The 23,141-nt window shown below is 26.5% G+C and overlaps 1 protein-coding gene across 2 annotated transcripts; it reads left to right on the top strand.

The window, feature by feature from the left end:
* The first annotated feature begins 293 nt into the window (after window positions 1-293).
* Window positions 294-20,432, top strand: LOC107166614 (ubiquitin-like protein 3). Of its 2 annotated transcripts, none has more exons than XM_015515358.2 (4): window positions 294-1,462; window positions 10,174-10,282; window positions 17,721-17,885; window positions 18,505-20,432. In XM_015515358.2, exons 1-4 carry the CDS (start codon window positions 1,427-1,429, stop codon window positions 18,567-18,569), a joined length of 375 nt encoding a protein of 124 aa, XP_015370844.1. In that variant the 5' UTR covers window positions 294-1,426; the 3' UTR covers window positions 18,570-20,432. The 2 variants fall into 2 exon arrangements, with proteins under 2 accessions (XP_015370844.1, XP_015370843.1); XM_015515357.2 differs by lacking the exon at window positions 294-1,462 and adding an exon at window positions 9,920-10,077.
* The last annotated feature ends 2,709 nt before the right edge of the window (window positions 20,433-23,141 follow it).

Below are 23,141 nucleotides of genomic sequence, written 5' to 3' on the forward strand. Positions count from 1 at the left end.
AGCACGAGTGCGGCGAAGTGCACGATGCCACGATCACCGCGGACGCAAGTCGGCGGTCCCATTCCCGTGCCGTGTCGAACTAGACACTCGGTGACGGGGGCGCGCGCGCTAAGCAGTGTTGCCAAGATTCCCCTAGTCCGACGGCGGCGCTACACGCAAGGTGCACCTTGCGAGCCACTGCCTGTGGCCGATCGGCGGTGGTCTCGATACTCGAAGTCTCGAACCTCGACTGTAATACCGTACGGCGTACGAGAGAGCGAGTTGAACGACGTGCACAGCGGCTACACACGGGGAGGCCGGCACCAGCATTGCAGCGCACCGAGCACCACGGCAACGGCACTATCTACGGCGGCGGCGGCGGCGAGGTTGCAATATAGGAAACCACCTGACACGCCCCCACCGTTTTCCCAGTCGTCACAAACTCACAAAGGATCCGCCACTCTCTATAGCTGCATCTTCTAATCAAGCGCGCGCGCGCACGTCACGTACATACGCACACGTACACACATACACACACAGTACACACAGACACCACATACGCATTGGTGCGCACACACACGCGCGCGTGAGACGCACGTATTACATACAATAATATATTATAGTTACAGATACATTTTATTATTATCATTGTTTTTTTTTTTATTTTTTAAATTGTATTTTATTTTCTCTTTTGTACGCCACCGACTGATGTGAATAACTTATTAGCTCGGCGCTTGCTCCTCGCGTACGGCTGGCTGGTGGCGGTGGTGTCCCAAAAGCGGATTTTCGTCAAACAATAATAAATAATAATAATAATATCAATAATAACGCAATATCTTATTACCATTGTTGTTAATTTATTATAAAATCCGCTAAGATTTGTGATTTTGTCAGAATTTCGTTCCGCCGCCAACGTTGTGTTCCGTACGTATAATAATCCGTACGAATATTATTTGTGCCTTTTACATCGCAATCGCGTCAATATGGCGTAGTGCTGCCGTCCGTGTTCGTCTTCGTCGCCGCTGTCGTCGTCAAACCTCCGCCGTTAACGGTATCGTCGTAGGTAGTTCGGTAGGTAGGTAACCGTCGCCACTACCGTGCAGTGTCAGTGCGATATTATAATATAGCTTCAGCAATAATAATTACTATAACGATCATAAAGTTAGGGTATTTTGCCTACTGGAAATTAAATAAACAGTCCAAACGGGGTCTTGCCTTCGTTATTGACGTTATTGTATAGTGCTTTTCCAATTTCAAAAGCTTTGTGTGCTACTAAGTAGATACAAAACGCCAAGTTCGTTGGTGGTGCTTTCGTTACTCGTTAGCGTGACTGAAAAAAATTGTCTCTGTTCCATGACTTCGACGGATTATTTTCCAACGATCCGACAGCGGACATCACCAATTCCAGTTACCTTGTAGCGCACTAACGTCGCTCGTCAAAACAAACATGACCACGTCCATCAGGTCCATCCCGTCTGACAAGGTATGTATTGAGTTTAATTTTTTAGATACCTCTGAAGACATTTAAGACTAAGTAAATTATTAATAGATTTTTTCAATTTGTTTCTTTTCTTAATTGTTTTTAATATCATGAATAGGTTAAAAAACATTGTCTGTTTTATTAGAAAGTATCTGCCAATACATATTATGACAATATTATAATATACAATTTACATGTATGAAATTGGTTTTGTTCATTTACCTATATATGCCATAAAGTTAACTAGATATTTAAATTTTAAGATTTACAATGTAAGTTGTTGTTTGTAAAGTATAATATTTTAGTAGTTAGATTAATTTTAAGAAATCCAGGATGTTTAATATTTTGTAGATTGTGTAAACTAATTTAAAGAGAAAGTACCAGTTCTTTTTTTTTGTTATGTAGGTGTAGAAATTATTTTTTTCTATCATAAGTAAATTAAAACTATATAAATAAACTACTCATTTAGATATATCAATTATTTTTTCTACATTTTAAGTTATTTAAACAAACTAACAATAATAAATATTTTATATATCTATTGTAATTTGTTTTTGATAACTTAAAAGGTAAAAAAAGTACAAATTTTTCTCTTAATAACCTCATTCCATGTTCATTTTAATAAACTTCTTTTGTAGTTAATTATTATAATATTTAGGTAAGCCTATTGACAATATAATAATAATTTGTACAATTTATTTATTCTTATGTTGATGATAACTTGGTATATAATTCAATTTATAAAGAAAAAATCCATCAATTGCTTATTTTATGAGTTTTAGTTATTAATAATTATATTCAAACGTTTAAAATACCCAATTATAAGTAGACATTGTTTTATTATTATTATTATTTTAGGTCATGTTATAATGTACTTAATAATTACTTATTTTGATTGTGGATGGTAAAGACACATCTATGTATGTATCATAAAGCTGCCACATGTAATATTTTCATTGATAAATGATGACACTTTACAGTTATAACAGTTGTGTTGTTTAATGAGGTGTCTATACTGTCCTCGATACTGTTTATCAATTTATTATTACATTATTTATTGGGTACTTATCTAATTAATTTTTACTTTAATTGCATGTTATATAATTATAGGTAATGTAGGTCCCTAATTGTTGCTTATGCAGACATAATGTTGGTTTAGACCTCGAGATAAATGAGAATATATCTTAGACTTTAAATAAGTGGGTTTATTTTGAAAATTATTTTCATAATTAGGCAAGCATTTCTTAGTACATTGTAATATTTTTGTTTTTAAATATTTTTATATATTTTTATAACACATATTATTTATTTTACTACAGGAGCAATAAAATATTTTTGTAATACATAAAACTTAGAATATTTAGTATAAAAATTGTATTTTTGCTACTTGATTTTAAATTAAGCTATTAAAGTATACCTATAGGTAGCTTATAACTAATTAAAAGGTACTATTAGGTGTACCTATATTTTTATAATAACCATCTTGCATAGGTTATTGTTTTTATCAGATTTTGCTTTGTTTTTTTGACTGATTAAACAAGAAAATAGGTATGTAGGTACCCAATTTAATTTAGTACAAAGAATCTGAGTGGACAACGGAGACCGGTTATTTTTCTTATTGAAATATTTTATGAATTATGAAATATGAGGAATGTCAAATTTATTTTTTACTCAACACGGTACATTCACAAATTGTATAAGTGTATAACTAATGTGTGTGTATGTTCTAAAGTAGCGGTTTCCTACCTTTTTGAGTCTATTAGCCAAAAATTGGGTAGGATATTAGTGAATATACCCTTCCCCGAAAAAGCTAGGAATCGCTCGTGTGCCTGGCCTTACATACATGTGTTATTGGGTTATTGGTTATCATAACCCAAATAGACCGATTCATGGTATCATAATAAAATGTAAAAAATATTATATTTTCTCTTTGTACATAATATGTAAATTGATTGTTTGTTCTGTAGAAGACCACAGATAATTGAGAGTACAAATGTATAAATTATTTAAAGTAGTAAAGTAATAATTATAATAATAGGTATAACTGTATAAGTCACATTAAATAAAAATAATTAGTTTAGTCTTTACCCCTCAAAAAATCCTATTCACCCCTTGGGAGGTAATTACTCCCAGGTTGAAAACCACTGTTCTAGAGTTTGTCCTGTATATATAAATATAATTGAAAGTGTTAATGAAAACAATATTTTAAATTGTTTTAATATCTTATATCTAAATATTTTTGTTAGTAACCTACTATACTTGGAAACATATATGTTGTTTATTAGTTAAATTTTTAGGTATCTATTTTATGTTGTATTAAAATATCAACAGGCTGTTGATTGTAAATTATAATCAAATATAAATTCCATTAAACTTTTGTGAAATTAATATATTATTGTCAAAAATTGAGCATTTATTAATATAGTGACAGTTGTGTAAATCGTAATAATTCTGAACTGCTAGCAAGGTTTAATACAATTGTTATATTATAAGACATTTTAAATAGGTAACTTTATTCTTTATAATATTCAAAAATATGATTTATTGTTGTAAAATATTGGTTTAAAATTGGTTGTGATCATGATTTACAATTTACAAATTTACAATGTATCTAGGATTTAGGTACACTATAACTGATAAATAATTTGATTCTAGATTTTAATAAGTCAATCCCAATTCCTAAAAATTTAAATTTCTTTACTCAAACTTTATTACTCTTGTCTGATATATGTGAACATATAATTATATTTTGAGTTTTGGGACTATTTTATATTTAATACTGGCAGGTTAGTTAAATATATTCTTGTATTGGAATTTCAAAATAGTGTTAAGTATGTTGTTATTGATATTTTGTTTTGTTTCCATTTTGACTAGGATTTTGACCATACACTTTTTTTTTTTTTTATTAATTGTTTGTGGCATCAACTGCATGGCTATTAGCCGGCGTTACATATTAAATTTACATTAATTTCTTACATACTTGCTTAATTTCTACTTATTACCTATATTTAAAGATTTACATTTTAATCTAAGTTAGAATATTCAAATCAGTTGACGCAGTACTGTTGAGTTGACGAAATTGAGGAGTTTTCTTGGTCGTCTCAGGAGTGGGTGATAGCATCTCGTATAGTGTCTCAGGTAGTTTTAGTTCAATGCGCCTTTCACTGAATTTATGACATTCTGTCAGTATATGCTTGACTGTAATGATTGTTCCGCACGTCAGGCATGATGCAGGGTCTTCTTTGGCCATGAGATATCTGTGATTATTATGTTGTAATTATTATGATGCGCGTGTGGCCTATTCGTAGGCGGACAAGAATTGCCTCGTTTCTTCTGAACATCTCAAATGATTTGGGCCATGGTAGTATCGTATGTTTTATTTCCCTTAGTTTATTATTATCACATTTCGACCAAAGGTTTTGCCATTCATTCATGTACTTGAATTTGGTTGAGTTTATCAAGTCTCTGTCAGATGTGAGGGGGCATACTTCAAAAGCGGAGGTACCTGTTGTTTCTTTTGCTTTTAGATCAGCTTCTTCGTTACCTTGACCATACACTATAGGTATCATGTATATACAGGGCATGACAGGAAGACCTAACAAATTATATACATTTTGTTCTAACTTCTAATTAATGATTTTTATGTATCATTTTCTTCCGCATACATTACATGTATTATAATAAAATATATAACATTGTAAATTTTTAATAGGTTCTAAAAATAAAGAATTTAAAATCTAATTAAATTTTTTTTGAAAAATTCAAAGTAGTAAATTTGGTTTTTAGAAAACTTTTGATTGTAAAAATATTTATTTAAGTCAAAAATTTTATTTTTTATGAATGTCTACAATTTTTGAAGAAACCCATTAATTTAAAAAGTTTTTACTGTTAAATTCAATACGTAAAATGTTTTCTATGACTGGATCAACTTTAAGTATACAACAAAAATAATGAAATTTAAAAAAAAATTTAGAAAATAAACAACCTATATGACTTAAATAAATATTTTTCATATTAAACATTTTTCTTAAAAACCTATTTAAAAATTTGCTATTTTGAATATTTAAAAAAAAAAATGATTATTTCCAGTACCTATATAAAAATAAAAATAAGAAATATTACATTGTGTGTGTACAAGAGTCAATGGATTATACAAGAAATTATATGTATCGGTATGTATATAATATATTTGTTGAAACAAAAGTTATTTAATTGTTCAGGTCTTCCTATTATATCTGATATACTCGCCTATATATTATATGTAAATATTGTCGGGTATAAAAAATTAAGTACTTGTTTGTTATATACAAATGTAATTACTGATTGGGTAGGTAGATACTTAAAGATAGAGTCATCTTAATTGCATATTAATTATAAGTATATTGATAATTGTAATTAATAGGAGGATTTTTACAACATGTTATTACTCATTAATATAAGTAATGAAAATTTTTTAATTTAAACTTTAACTGTATAGTTATTGTACTTTGTAGTTTGTGTACTTAACTATATATTTATTTTTCAATGATTTTTGTTTTTATTCAAATAGGAGACAATGTAAGTTAGTTTGTACTTACAATGTTATGAACTTTTGATTTTGATTTCTCAAAATGTACATGTTTATAAAATGTTAATTTTCCATAAGTTATTTCACAGGTGTAACATAATTATTATTTATTAATTACTATAATTTGAAAAAAATATGTGGGGTTGCTGCCATAGAAATCCAACTAATTGTATGCTGTATCATATTTAGTAATGCTTGTCAATTTCTAAGTAGAAAAACGTAATATGCATGTAATTGTAACTGTACAGTTTTTACTTTATTTTAACTTTACTAAATAAATACACTATACACAGGTGTCTATTTTGGTTTACCTGATGAGTATTTTATGATATTCAATTTATATGCATTATATTCACCTTGATTGAAATATTATTTTGAGGGACTATTTATATTTAAAGTTAATAAGTATTGTAATATTATATATTATGTTAAATAGATAAATAATATTATCAATCTTATATTATAATGATTTTACTATCAAGTAAAAATTTGGTATCACTTAACACAATGTTTGTTTTCCTCTTTGACTCATATGCAATATAGGTAAAATACTTTCACTAAAAGAGTTTTATTTTTATTTTTGAGTAACTTAAGAATAAAATCACCTATTAAAAAACTAGAAAGTATACCTAATAATATATCGACCTTTAATAAAAAAACTGAAAAATCAACTAGTACCTAGGATAAAATATAAATAATGATTTCAAAATGTTTTCAGAATATAAACAGTGCTTTAAATATATGACATATGAATACATCTTATGTTTAATGGTTAAAAAAATAACAATAAAAAAAAATATATATGTTAAAGAAAACTAATATAATATGATAATATTAGTACATATAAAAAATAAATATATTGATATAATATAAATATTTAATAATAAATAGAGTACATATTATAATATAATTGTATAAACTATATTTTAATACATCCTAAACATTTTGGTAGAAAAAATTTAATTTTAAATTTAGTTTGCTCCCTAATTATTTTTCAATGATTTAATTAATTTAAAGTTTTATTTTACATGACCTCAATATTATATACTATCACTATATTATATAAATATTTCATTTCTAAATTTAATATTTATTGAATTCTGATACATTCAGAGACCGTTGTATGAACTATACATTCAATGATGTATTCAAAACTATAATTGTTCTAAAATATATTGTACCATGCTGTTATCCAGGAGGTTTTACCATTTGTATCTATTATTATTTATTTAACGACCCAGATGCCATTGAAATGTATTATTGTTGTGTAGAATATGTGTTATATTTTAGTGGGTATTTTAGTAACAGTCTGTAAGTTTTATTTGTATATGTTAATATACTGTATACAGTATATTTAAAAATGAACAAATAAAAATAAAAATATTGTGCTTAATTTTAATTAACAATGTATATACTATATAGTATAGACGCAGGTTGTGTATAATATTAAGAATACCTATCAAAATTTTTTTGTAGAATGCAAACATTTGTTATACCTGCAATCAGAAATCATTTTGGATCTTTTGGGATTATGAATCCTTGATTCATTTTCAAATATGATTTTAACTAAAACAAATATTATGCTGATAAATGATAATAGATCCTTGAATTTAATACTTGAATTTGATTAAGTATATTTAAGTATTTAAAGTTTTTTTATTTTATAAACACTAATATTTTATATTTATACTTACAAAGAACAAAAACCATTCAGAATCAGTTTTAAATATTATAATTATTCTCGATGATATTTATACGATCTGTATTTAAGATTTTTATTTCATTTTACGGTAAAGATAAATTAGCACACATTTTACAAGGCTACCAAATAGGTGTAGGTATATTGATTTCTTTTTTTAAAGAAGCCCATTCAATGTCAACGATATTTATGAAAATTTTTATGAACTAGGTTATGTCAGTTACCTAATATACTTTATATTTATAGATAAAAAATAAATATATTTTATTAATTCGTAGGTTAACCGTTTGTATTAAATTTTACGTCGGATTTTTCTCAATACATGTCTGTGTTTTTGTGTCCATTACGATCACATTGGTTACTATAGAAGTTAGAAGTGTAGACTCTTATATAAAAGTTATTTTTGTTAACATTTTTACTGTGGCCTACTTTGTCACATTTTAACAATTTATAGACAAACGTCCAACAGATCAATGTAATATCAATACATTTTTTATACAAAGCTATTAAACATCTATATTATTTTTACTGAAATATTTTCTTGATAATAATTTTTATATCCGTTTTACAAGAAGTTAATCATTATAATAAAAAAAAAAAACGTTAAAATGTAATATTTAATATAAAAAATAATTAGGTAGGTAGCTATATGTGTAATTGTATTAATTATGAATTAAATTAAATTTTTATTTTATTATTCAAGTAAATACAAAATAATTTAAATGAATGGTTCAATTTATTTATTATTTTCTTTTATTATCTTTTGTAGGTAATTTTTAGGTACTCGATATTGATCTACAAAATCCTTTAATCTATTAATAAATCATCTACAATACGTTCATATTTTATATTAAAGTATAATTTTATTTTAGTGGTATTTCATATTAAGTTACATAAATACTTTGTCAAGGAGGCATAATCTATTCAAAATATGTTAAGTATTCTCTTTCCTATTTTTAGAATAATTGAAAAAAAACCTTTTGTTGTCTGCAAGGTGTTTTGTTGACTGCTTGATATCAGCAGTTTTTCCCTTCCTCGCGTCTCTTAGTCTACCACAGAACCGTCAGAATATCGATTGTGCCCTTCACCCGGTGGGTTTCGCTCTTGCTCCCTCTGTTTTGCCTTGGAACTGAGCCCCGGTGACCCATTTCCGACTAGCAGGACCACCCTTTTTGCAACAGACGCATCCTATTTCCATGATTAAGCTACAAACGAATGCTTAAATAATATAATTAAAAACAACTAATAAATTGTATTTATTTTATGAAAAAACTATTCAACTGTATATTTTAAATGTGATGTTCCCTCGAGGTTATTTTTAAGAAATTACCACTCTAAGCGTAGATGACAAGTTTATATTTTATTTTATCAGAGTAAAGGCATGAATTACTAACTACTATGTGGACAGTAAATTATGTTTTGATATTTTTCAAGGTGGATACGATTGCGTCGGACGGGATTGGTCTTAAATGCTAAAATGGAATGATGTCAATATGTTTTACATAAGAAAAAATAAAGGAATAAATCAAAGAATTGAAATATTTATTAAATAAATAACTATGTACTTATCCATTTTATTAAATTTTTAAACTTTAGTCAATTTCAATTTTAGTAATAGTAGGAATTATAGTTTCGGGTGTATTATTACTTATTATGAATAAAATTATGGTATATCTACGAAATTGCTCTTAGAAAATAATAAGAATTGTATTAAAATTTCAATAATTTAATAGAAAATAGTTTAGATACATATAAATGTATTTATTGTAAGGGGATTTATATTCTAGTTTATATACTTAAATGTATTGTTGAAGTAGTTAATGAAAAATAATGTTTGGTTAATGCCTTAATAGTTAGGCCATGCTGTCGTCATTTTTATTTAGTTTTAGGTACGACCGTAGTACGTATAGTACTGCATTGTGATTGTGTGATCATATTTTTGTCTTAAGTATAATAATCTATTTTATTTATTTCATTATACAATATGATGATATTATTAAATATAATATTCTTCACCCAACACACGTACATATATCAATAATTATGTGATGTCCGTACATATTCTCGTCCTTGTTTGTAAACAAAGGCATACATTGAATAGGAGTAGGATGTGAATTTTACTTCCCAGTCTTCGATTGTTTATTTAATTTTGTTCTGACAGTCTGCTAGATCGTGAAATCTTGAGTTCCGATTTTGCGTCTTAACTATATCGACTCTAAGTTGACATTTTTAAATTAAAAAATGGTTTTCAGTTATACGCCAAAGAGCGATAAATTGTCTGTAGATCATAATTTAGTTGTTCTAGTGTCAATAGTTAATGATCTTAACCCTGAAGAATTGTTAAATACTAAGGTTTTTTATATCAAAAATAACTTAACTTAATTAATAAAGAAATTTGTTGGTAATAGACCCTTGCAGATATTTTTAATATTCATTTTTATGTTACAGATAAACCTCAGATTGATTCTTGTCAGCGGTAAAACTAAAGAATTCATATTTAGTCCTAACGACTCGGCGGGCGATATAGCTCAAGCAATTTTTGATAATTGGCCGGAAGGTAAGATTTTTTATATTAGTTAGTAGTATTAAATTTAGTATCTAATGGAAAATTTATATAATTAAAAATACTAAAAATGAATAAAATATTGTAAATCAATTGTATATGAATTAAAAATTAACAATCTACGACATTAAAGTTTTTGATACATCAATATAGTTTGCCGTTAGTGAAAATCGTCGTGAAATAATTTTTAACCTTCAATGGCTATAATAGAGACAATTAAGTAATTACTAATTATATTTTACGGTTTTGTACTAATCCAAAGCAAAGTTGGAGACTTATACCTAACCTTTTCTTTTTTAGTTAACAAATTATCGACATCATTTATAACAAATTAAATGTGTATATTTAATTCTCTCCATCACTTCATCTATTTAAAACAAGGCTTTGCACCCAAATGATTTATTCGGGTTATGGTTTCGGGTGCTTCAAAGAAAAATAGAGGTGTTGTTGTTTCAGGTTTTCTTAATTTTAAAGAATATGGGTTTTGTTTAGCCAGTATATTTATTCGGGTTATGGATTATTTAAAATCGAGTGATATAGCAATTTTGTTGTGCGTAAAGTGTTAAATTTGATTAAGCAAATTATAAAATTATAAACTCAACTTTTCAGTACTAACAACAAAATATTAAATAATAATAAAATAAATTATTGAATAAAATATTAAAATTTGATTTTGAATAAATACATTTATAAATTATTGTTTATTCCTTATAATCAAAATGTTGTAACTTTTTATATAACTTATAAGAGATATACGAAGATCGGTTGCAAATTACAATAAACTTTAGGTTTGAATTAAAATATAAATTATAAATAGATAAATTTAAAGTAGTTTTATTTAACTATTAAAAAGAAGTACAAACAACAATTTATGATAGTGACACCTTAGATTTAGAATTAATATAATTATTTCTTATTATTAGAATATTTTGTAAGATTTGCGGGGTTAGCGACATATGAAAATCACTGGCAATAAGCTTCAGCCCAAAAACTGAATTCTCCATGAAATATACATACAAATTCATAGGGCACTTGAAAATTTAATATTTTTTTATACGGGTTATGGGTTAAAAACCAAAATTTAATTTCGGTTTTGGGTGTTAGGGGTTATATGTCATTAAAATCAATCGGGTTATATAGGTTTACGGTTTTCATCATTTTTTCGGGTTTTTTAAGGGTTTTGGCTGTACGGGCTAAACGGGTGCAAGGCCTTGATTTAAAACATAAATTGTTTTTATCCTTCTAATTTATCTGAACATGATATATTATGTCGATTTTCGTTTTATTTTGTTGTTCGATTTTTTGCACTAGTGATATTCGTTTGCATTAATTCTTGTTTGATACAAAATGTATTTGTAATAGCTACTATCAGTGGCGAAACGACCGTAGTCTTTGAGAAGCGATTGCTTCTTGATTTTTTAAGGTTTGGGGGTGGGTGGGTGCCGTGGCTATAATATATAATAGATGCCTATAGCCGGTAATTCGGTGGTTGGGTGGGTAGGTGTTTAAATTGTAAGTTTGCTTATGGGTTATTTTAGGTTCGTTTCGCCACTGGCTACTATTGCGGATTATTTAAGATTCTAAAGATAACTATAACTCAAAAAGCTTGTACTAGTTATTCTAATAATTAAAAATTAAGAAACTACAATTTGCAAGTTATTGTGTTGTTTATTTAATTAAACTTGTGGATACTTTTTATTAACGTGAAAAAATTTTTTAAGTTTGTTTATAATAATACTTACTGGCTTCAAGGCTATAATTTATAAAAGTTTTGAGCAATATTTTAATTTATAGTAGTAATGGAACCTACCTATTGGAAACAATCAATATAAATAACACATTGTTATTGCTTGTGAGAATGACGTAAGATAAACGATTATTTGCTAAAAACAACACGTTGTATTTACGTCATAAAAATAAATTTTCATTTTTATTACAAATACCTACAAATAAATGTTCTATATTTACATAATAATCATGAGCCAAGTATAATTGAATTTAATGCTTAGTATTTATATTTTTTCTATATTGTACGTGTAAGGAGTTATAAAATATAATTTTAAGTTTTTTGTATAATTTTTAATTTTTTGTACCTATTAAAAATAAGATTGATTTATATTTAGGCGACATTAGTTTGTCGTTGTTTGTTCTTATATTTAAAGTCAAACAATTATATTAGTCTGAATCGTGTGCTTGTTTTTCAGTACAAAATCACTAGTGTTATGTGTTACTGGGTGGGACAATAAAACGGGATTTTATTTTATTAGTCAACATGTAAAAACAGATAATTTTATAGTGAACACTTGTAGGATATTTAATAGTTAATACTTTGTAGTGTGGTAGTTATGCAACTAATACGATGAAGTTTTCATTTATGTAAAATTATTAATATATTTGATCTGAAGTTTTAACATAAGCCCGGAACATAAATAAGTTTTGCTAAATTCAAAATTTATTAAATGAAGCATTATTCAACTAAAAAAAAATATATATATACGTTTTAAAAAATTAAATCATATTAGAATACGTATTTGCTTTCCATTATAAATTACCCTATCCTATTCATGTTTCTCTATAGTTTTATTAGTTATCCTCGGAAAATCATAGTCTCCTTCATCTACTACATATGAGATATAACACATATTTATATCATAAATAATACTTTCTAATATAGAAAATGTATTGCCCATCTTAAGTAAAAAATAATATTGATACATTTTTAGAATTTATAGAAATTTTTTTGAAGTTAGGTATATCTTGTCATTTAACATTGAAGTGAAAGCTTCCTCTTTAAAATTTATCTTTCTGATTGTTGTATTATAGACCATGTAAATGGGCCGATCGATCGGTGACTGAGTTTTTTAAGACTTTCTCTCACTTTGTCTTGCACTTATATATGATGTATCATATAAATAAAAAATAGCGTTTCAATCCAAAACATATCTTTAAATTAAAGAATTATCTATACATACTAAAAGTACATATAAATATAGTTTGGTCTTTACGGATATATATTTAATTTTTAAATTTTCTTTTCAAAATTTGTGAAGGTACTGAAGCCAGATTTTTGAAAAAATGTTCGCACTTTTAACTTTGAAATGTAAGATTATAGTTTTCAAATTGAAAATTATTTTTCCTTACGTTTTTGAAAACCACTGAGAATTTATACTAACATAATAGACGTACAAAAGAAAAACACGTTATTGTAATATAAATACATTCTAAGTTGAGAATTTAAAAGTTAGTACGACTTTTCTAGCATTCACTCCGCTCAAATTTTTTTTTTTTAAATTTAAAATACCTAATCTTTAAAACCTGATCTAGTTAAGGAAAAATTTGAATATAATATGATATTTTCGTACATAATTTTTTAAATATCATCAAGACGTGTCAACATTAGTGGTATAGGTACCTACCAACTATATATGTTACCGTTACATATATATTATTACCGTTAAATTATAAAATCCGTTATTTTATAATTTAACACTGCTAGTACTGCTTTAATTTAATGTTTGCACTAAAACTAAATTAATACTATATCTAATAATTTTATAGAATAACTAGTTAGTTGTCTTATACAATCCCCGATTGAGAATAAAGTTTAAATTTGGAAAAAAAAATGCTCATATTAAAAAATCGTCAAGTAGGTAACCACTTTACCGTACCTCATCATTGATTAGGTCACTGTAATGGGTATATTTAGTATGTTACATTTGAATTCAATGTTAAATTATAGTACAAGATGAAAAATGAGTCCGTCTGAATGAGCGAAGACGGTAAAATCCATTTGTTAATGAAGTTTAATAAAATCTTATTTATTTAAATAAAACATGTTCGTATTTGTTTAAATTTATTTTTTTTTGGAAGGCTCTGTAAATTTTTACCTTTGACAAACTTGATTATATTTTTACCAAAAACTACTTCCAAAGTTGAAAATTGAAACATTTATTCCACCGTTAAAAGTATCATTAAATACAAATATAAATAACACATTGTAAAATCAATATATTCATTGCATCGCTCGATGCTAATGCCCGTAACAATATATATTTAATATAATTTATTTACGACCTTTTAAAAAATTAAGATAATTTATTAACTGACTTTATTTTAAAGTGGATTATCTACTGTTGAATGTTGATGTTGAGTGCATATTGGTGACATTTTGAACTGGACAGTAGGTAGGTACACAATTTTTACGACAAATGCATTAATTTTGTGGTACCTACCTACATTTAATGATACACGTATATTTAAAAAACCTTGACAAAATGACAATTTCCATTTTTATTTTTAAAATAATCTGAATAAAATGTGATACTTAAATATTAGTAATATGTAAAAGTATGCTCGTATTAAAATATAAATATGTTATGGACGCGAATAGAAGTAAAATAGATTTATTATACAATGTATAATAATATGTTATACATATATTTATTGATGCGTATCGACAAGTGTTAAAGTACTATCAGGTATTCTGACTGACGACTGTGTTTATATTGTTTTATTATTATTATTTATTCTTAAATTAATCATAATAAATAAATTATCTAATATGCAATGATAAATTTAAGCGTGGTATCTGTTTTCGATAGCGAAAACGACACATCATAATATCATATGCCGCAAAAATCTAATTTTATCTGAAAAACTTCCTTTGTATAAATTATAACCAAACAAGCATGGGGAATTTATAAAATATCTAATTAGAAATAGACAATACATTTGATGTTTTATAGCCTTAATTTGGTTAATGTAAGTGCCGTCCATATTTTATTATTATTATTATTTTAACATTAAAAATCCCTCGGGGAAGTACGGTAACCACCAGTGGCGTGGCGAACATCTTTCAAACCCTAAGCAAATTATTTATACAATGACCCCCCCCCCCCTCATAAAGGTATATTTTTCGGTATACAAATTTTGAATGTTTGTTCTAGTGCTGAGCAATTGCATTAGGTAAATGTTGTTCACCACGCCACTGGTGACCGTGCTCTGTTGCCAAGTAGACGTCAAATATATAATAGTATTACTCTGTGGTGTCTAGTTACTAGGCGTATCTAGGGGGGGGGGGGCTTGGGGGAGTAACTAAACTCTAGTACCTATACCTTGTCATTGAGCAGGTAACTGCAATGTATGTATTGAATTTGAATCCAATGATACAGCATTGCATAATATGAAAAATGATTCTGATCAAAGGTGGCCACTCAGCCTATGTTACTATTTACTAAATATATTTTATGATATTATTGCAATTAAAGTAATTTATTTTACTATTAGTAATTTAATAGGTTGGATTAATTTTTTCCGAAAATATAACAATTTGTGTATAAAATTTAACAATATATTATATGTAAATGTTTTAAGTTCTTACGAATAATATTTTAAATTACAAAAAATTCTACACTCAAACCATACCGGGAAACCCTCGGCGTCGTCTAAAAAGGAACTGGTGCCGTGACTTGTTATAAATAAAAAAAAAAAGTTCTAGACTCTAGACAGCGTTAATTTTCAGCAAGTGTCACCGATGGGCAATGGGTGATTTCTTAATTATTCAAGATATTCATGTTACTATTATAATATCATATATACTTATTGACTTATTGTGCTATGTTGTATAGATTGTGTATTTCAAATTGTAAAATAATAATAATAAAAAAAAAAATACACAAAATAATTAGAATAATTAATTTTTGTTTAAACATATAATTTCATCAAAATGTAAAAAAAAAAAATATATATTTTAGATTGTTTTGTTTCATTATTAGCTACATTTTATAGAGAACCTTGTGTTAAGTTTTCAAGCTCTTTTCTATACAAATTGCTGAACATGAATGATTGTTTTATAAATTTGTAACTATGTTTAAACTAATTTTAAAAATTTTGTGACTTTGATGAATTTTGCAAAAATTTTAGCTCTAAAATCTAAATGCTTATAAAAATAATTGTGGCCATATGAATACATACATTTTTAAATAGATATAATAACAACTTATGAAGAATCTTAATTTACATTTTAAAGGTTTTTAACGGATCAAATAATTTTTTTATAGACACCTGCAATACCAAAAATTTTCAAAATTTCAAAGTCTATGTTTATAATTATTTATATATATAAATTTATACATAAGCTTCAAACATACAGGGTGATTCTTTTATCAAACAACACTTATATGGCGTTTGTGTGTAAATACCACCTAACATACACCTATAACACACAAACACCACCCAACTTTGGTAGGCTATATCTTGTAAACGGATTAACAAAAAATGAAAATTTAAAGTAAAAATTCATTGAAAAATAGCCTTTTTAGTTAATGAAATTTTAAGTATAGGTTGTCATTTGAAAATCAAAATTTGATAATGGTTAACCTGATAAATATAACGGTAAAAATATTTAAAAAATATATAGTTCTAGAACAAGATGGTTTTAAAATTTTGAAAAAAGTCAATAGTTTTTTAAATAATGAGTGTTGTTTGATAAAATAATCACCTTGTATAGTTAAAATATTTTGGATTAATTAAACTTGTAAAATTTGGTAGTTTCTAAAACTTTACTTTGCATTTTCATTAATAAATAAGCAACCTTGTACCTATTCAATTTTCAAATTTTAAATATGAATATAAATAGTTAAAAAATGTTAAGTACAAAATAATTTGTGAATTTTCGCGATTAAACTCTTTATACTTTTATAAAAAAAATATTATTTTTGACTTTTTTAAATAATAGACTCGTATGTTGTACCTACTTCGTTATATAATTGTATTCTAATGAATTAGTGATATTTTAAATTCTCGTAATAGTAACATTATTAAGATCCATAGTTTCGGTTCTAAATTTTGCGATTGACGTACCTACTTAATTGATATTTGAATTAAAGAAGACGGTATAGATTGTAGTTGTCGTACTCCAGTTGTACCTATATTAATTAATTAGTAATAAAAATAAAACAAGAATATATTTATTTTGTTGCAATTATTATTCTTACTTTCATGAATTTTGAGATTTTTGTTGGAAGAATAATGTAAAGACGTGTCGAAGATTAATATAGTTTTTGTGATAACACTGATATCACTAATTACTTCTATTTTTCATTGTATTTGTCATGTAGTTTAATTATCGCTGTATAACTTAGTAGTATGTATACTATCCGGTACCCCTATAATGATTTAGCTAACTAAAAAAATATTAAAGTTACTGTGATATTGCCACGTGCTCACACGTCTTCTAGTAGTAGACGACTACTACTACTACTAATTATAAATTTTTCGATGACAAACATACTACCTTTAATTAAAAACTTAAAGGTTCTGCTACTATGCCTAAATAAATCTATTTATTCATGCTAATACTATTGTCTATCACTTTATTATAATATTATGTCAATATATTTAAATATTTCATTATGTTTTGTGATGATTACAGATTGGGCGGATGAAGCAGTAGAAAAAGCTGAGATCCTCAGACTGATATATCAGGGTCGTTTTTTACACAGCAATGTTACATTGGGTGCTCTAGGCCTTGTGCCTGCCCGCACCACTGTTATGCATCTTGTACCAAGAGAAACACTACCCGAGCCTAATTCACAAGGTGAGACCATATGATGATTTCCAGTTATTGATAGTGGTATCTCGATGATACCACCACCTACTTTTAAACAAAAACATACATCAACTAAAAATTAAAACAATTGTTTATAATCTACTGAAAAAAAATAAATATTTTATCATGCTTGTGTATTTTTTTGCACATACAATAATTTACAGTTGTTTGATTTTGTGTATTTATATACAATTTTTTTAAATAAACGTTCTAAAGTATTTTAATTTTTAACTTTTCTTTTTCTATAAAAAATGTAAATTTTTTCAGTTGAATCAGCATTTCCCAACCAATGTGCCATAAAGTCTCATTAGGTGTTCCACAAAATATTCTGTTTATTAATACGCTTACATATAATTTTGATAGTTTTTATAACATCTTTAATATTACTAGTAAACCAGTAGTTTTAAGAATTATTGTATTGAATATAAATATTTCTAAAAGGATATAATGTTTCAATTTTTGAAGTAGTTTTGGTTCAGGAAATCATTTTATTTTCCTTTCAAATTTTCATAAATGCTCAATTTAACTCTCTAGATTTATTTAATTTACATTCTAATAAAATAAAACTAAATATACCTAATAATTTTATGTTATTATTTTTTTCTAGATCAAAGACAGAAAAGTAAAGGTGCAAGCAGTAGTTGCTGTTCAGCTGCCTGTTCTATATTATGAATGTGTACTACAATAAAGGAAATTTTGTGTATTTACTATTCAGTAAATTAATTTAAGTATGCTTAAAATGCAACTTTCAAAACAAATTTGTAGTGAGCGGTCTCACCATTTACCCAATAATGAATTGTGACCATTGGTGGGTTAATGTTCTATAGAATTTTTTTTTACTTGTATATTTTCAGGTATCCCCTCCAAATTTTTTTTAATTATTATTATTTTCGTTTTTTATTAACTATATCATAGATAGGTCTAAGGGCAAAAAATATAATTATTATACTTTACATTAGGTAGGTTTATTAATACATCACATATATGACGCGAATATGAACCTGCTTTATTTGTTGGTATTTTAATAAACTGTGTTCAATTTGTAAAAATTAACGCAACTAATTTACTCTACCATGATTATGGATAACCGAACTGTCCTTTATTTTGTATTGTTGCAATTCATAACGAAATCTGTAATCTTAACTATTATATGTTATTTAGATTTGTTCGGTCTTCCTTTAACAAAAAAAAATAAAGAGTTAATAAAAAATAAATAATAAAAATATTTTTATAAAAATATATAATATGTAAACATTTAAAAAATAAATGTTATTGCACGGTATATGATTACTGTTCTACATTTGTCTTTATGATGTATGTTTTGTGTAAATAGTAATATTCATTCGTACATTTAAATCATGTTTTGAATTATATTTTTGGGATGAAAGAAATCAACTTGCAATATCTCAGAGTCGTGCTTTAGTTTGTGCTCATTATTCTTAAACTATATGAAATATAAACTTGATTTTATTGTTGTATGGATATTAATTATATTGGTTGTCTTAAATCATAATGTTTATAAAAATATTATAGTATAATATACACTATTATCAAGTTACTCAAAATATATAAATATGATTTTTTTTTTGCTTCTACTCTTCTGTGATTTTTTCGTTATTATACAATTTTTTTTAGATAATGTAATTGTGTAATATAGTACGTATATACATGTATAATCTCACCTTTTTGATTCTTAATGTAAATTGTGTTTTATTTCTAATCTCCCTATTTTTTTAAACCAAAATTAAATTTAGGATTAGGTGTATATTATTATCGTTGTCGTTGTGTAAAGTATATTAAGAAAAACGAATACATAATTATATATATAAATTATATGATTATTTTAAATATAACGGTATGTATTATTATTATCAATATAGTATTATTTAACTGTTCGTAAATATTTTTATATTTATTTAATCCTTTAAAAAAAAAAAATGTTACTTATTGTCACAACAATCATTAATAGAATTGTACTGTAAAATATCATTAAACTATGTTAAATCATTAGTATAATATTCTCATAAAATAATGACTGATTAGTAAAAATTATTATAATATCTACAAGAGTAGGGAGTCTTTGAATGAAATTTTTTCTAGATGATAATTTAGACTATATTTTATTTGAATAAATTATTATTTAAATTATTTTTTTACAGCTATTCTAATAACAATTTATTTGAATAATTTTCAACTAAAAAATTATTCGATTAATTTTGGTTATTTTGTTTGAGTAAACATGATTGATAATTTAAAAAAATATATATTAAAAACAATAATTTATGGTATATGATAATAAATTGTATTTTATTTAGAATAAATGCAAACATATTATAAATAACATCTTCAATATTACAAAATAATTATTACTGTGGTACAGGTGCATAATACCAGTGGCATCCTTACCTGCATTTTTTTTTTTAGGAGAGGACTAATTTTTAAATTTGTTTTATATTGTATAACCTGACACCTGAACATAATAAAACATATTATTTTAAATTTTAATAATTTTAATAGACAAATAATTTTTATTCATGTTCTTATTTTTAATTGACATGTCATCCAATTTTTAGTTTTCTCATGATAAAAAAAAATTGAGGTTGGGGGTTTGTGTATTTGATTTAGTGTATTATTATATATCATAGACCTTTTACTAGTTTTACTTAATGACCCGCCATCTTCATGTTTTCACCGTGTTAAGATGTGTGGCTCTTTTCGGTTATTGAGTTACTTTGAAATGATACAATATATATCAATATATTTACTGCGTACTTTTTATATCTTTTCTACAGTGCTCGAATTGGGGGGGGGGGGTGCGCAAGGGGACGGAGCTCCCCTACTATTTTTTTTTTACTTAGACGGGGGACGGTACAAACTAATGTCCGAAATAAATTTTATTACAATATGGATTTTAGATTCTGAGCGAAGCGATGCGAATGTATTGATTTTACCATGATGTGTGTGTTTTTTTTGTCTGTCATCACGTTTTAGGGCAGTTAAAGCGCTTCGATTTTTGACTTCAGTACCTTGTTCGATCAGAAAGTGAATCTAGTTGGTACTTTAGTAAAAGATTTAAGTAAAAAAGTAAAAAATTCTTAATATTTTTCTAAATAATCGGGATAAACAAACTAAAACTTAAGAGAAAAACGGGAAATTTTCCTTTAAATAAAATGACCATAGATAGATGAAATTTTCACCTAATGCTTATATAAGTAAATTTTATCCACCATGCAATTTTCATAAATTTTTGACTTAAGTTGAACTATTCATACGTATTTGCAAAAATGTATTTGTTGGGTAGAAAAGTTTGAAAAATAAAATAAATTCAGTCACAATTTTTTTTTTATAAGCATACAAAGTTTGAATTCTGACAAAATACGTAAAAATCACAAAAATTCGCAAATTATTTTAAACTAGAAATTCATAAAAAAATTTCTTTTTAAATCTAACATTTGAAAATTTAATACAAGATTCCTTACAAGCTTGTTAATTTTTATCACAAAAAAAAATGTCTTCCGGAAATTCAAATTAAATTTTTATGAGCATTTTAAATTTAAATTTTTACAACATTGTATTTTCACCGGATTTCATTCTCAGCGATTTTTTTATTTTGGTGTAACTCTAAAACAGATGACCGCAGATACTTGAAATTTTCACTGAATGTTTATATAGGCATTTTATATATTTGATACAATTTTCAAAATATTTAAATTTCTTTTGAACTGTTTACTGATATTTTAATTTTTCAACTTTTTAAGTTTTTTTGTTTTATAAATAACGATAAAAATGTATTTGTTGGGTAGAAAAGCTTGAAAATTGGCTTCTAACACATTGTAACAATAGCAGTTAAAAAATATTAAAAATACATCCGCATGATTTTTTCTTCATAAGCATTTAAAGTTCAAATTTTGACTAAATACGTAAAAATCACGAAAATTCGTAAATTATTTTATGCTAGAAATTCATAAAAATTTTCCCTTTTATATCTAAGATTTGGAATTGTTTAATAATTTATAATATATCCTAGACAGATAAACCGTCTCCGCTCAGAATGGTTTTTCGTATACAATGATATAATATCATTGGATTCAAATTTAATTCTATCCATTACAGTAACCTACTGTACAGCAGAGCGACATCCACGACTTACCCACTTTTTAATTTATGTCAATTATATAAAAAATTTTCTATTATTCATATCAAAATTATTTTTGATGGAATAGTTTAATAATTTATTATATCTTTTCTAAACGGTTTAAGATGTACGGTATAATATCTACAGCCGTGCTTTTCTACGGTCCACAGAATAGATATGGTGCACAGATACTAGTGTGTGATGGTACTATCTAAAAAAATCGTGTTCTGAACATAGGATGAGATCTTATACTCTATGGTTCCGAACGAAATGTTATCAGTTTCAGTTATTTCTGTTATGGTTATCATTTATGGGTGTTTTGAATTTTTCGATTTTGTATTGTAATCGAATTTGACGTATTTCGACTTTTTTAGTCATTTTGTGTTCAATTAATTATTAAAATTATAATAATTGAAGACATTAAAAATATTTTAATATGTCTTCTTTACAAATTACACATTCACACAGACCGGAACTAGATTATATAACAATCAGAATTTTAATATAATTAAATATTATGTGTAGCTCAAAAGTGGTAGGTACCGTAAAATGGGGACTCCGGACAGATTTCAATGTTTTCTCAAAAATTAACCTCAATATATTGTTGCAAAAATTATGAAAAAAATATACAATGTTCTTTAGGTATGTTAAAATCATGTAGCAGAAGAATAATCATAAAAGTCATTAAAGTTCACACTTTTTTAAAAGTTGAAAACTGTCCCGGAGTTGCCCGCAAAATGGGGTGACTTCAGACAGCTTATGAATTTCAAAACGATGTTGTCAAATTGTACACAAGATGAATGGTGGGAAGGGGGGTGTGGGGGCTTTGCCCCCCACACGGTCTGCTTTGATTAATTGTGCACTTGGAACGCAGTTTTTAAATCGTTGGATTGAGCTCCTCTACTTAATTTTTCCCAATTCGAGCACTGCTTTTCTATGATATACTTACTCTATATTTTTATAAAAACGGCTGCATAACTACACCTTGTCAGCATGCGACTAATTACTATCAATTATATATGTAGCACCTAGAATCTAAGCGGTATAAGTGACATTTATATTTCGTAATAATCGAGTTAAAAATTCTAATCTAGATAATATCATTTGTG

Source organism: Diuraphis noxia, unplaced genomic scaffold (assembly GCF_037042655.1).
Source record: "Diuraphis noxia isolate RWA-SAM2 unplaced genomic scaffold, SU_Dnox_SAM2 contig0003, whole genome shotgun sequence".
NCBI lineage: Eukaryota > Metazoa > Arthropoda > Insecta > Hemiptera > Aphididae > Diuraphis > Diuraphis noxia.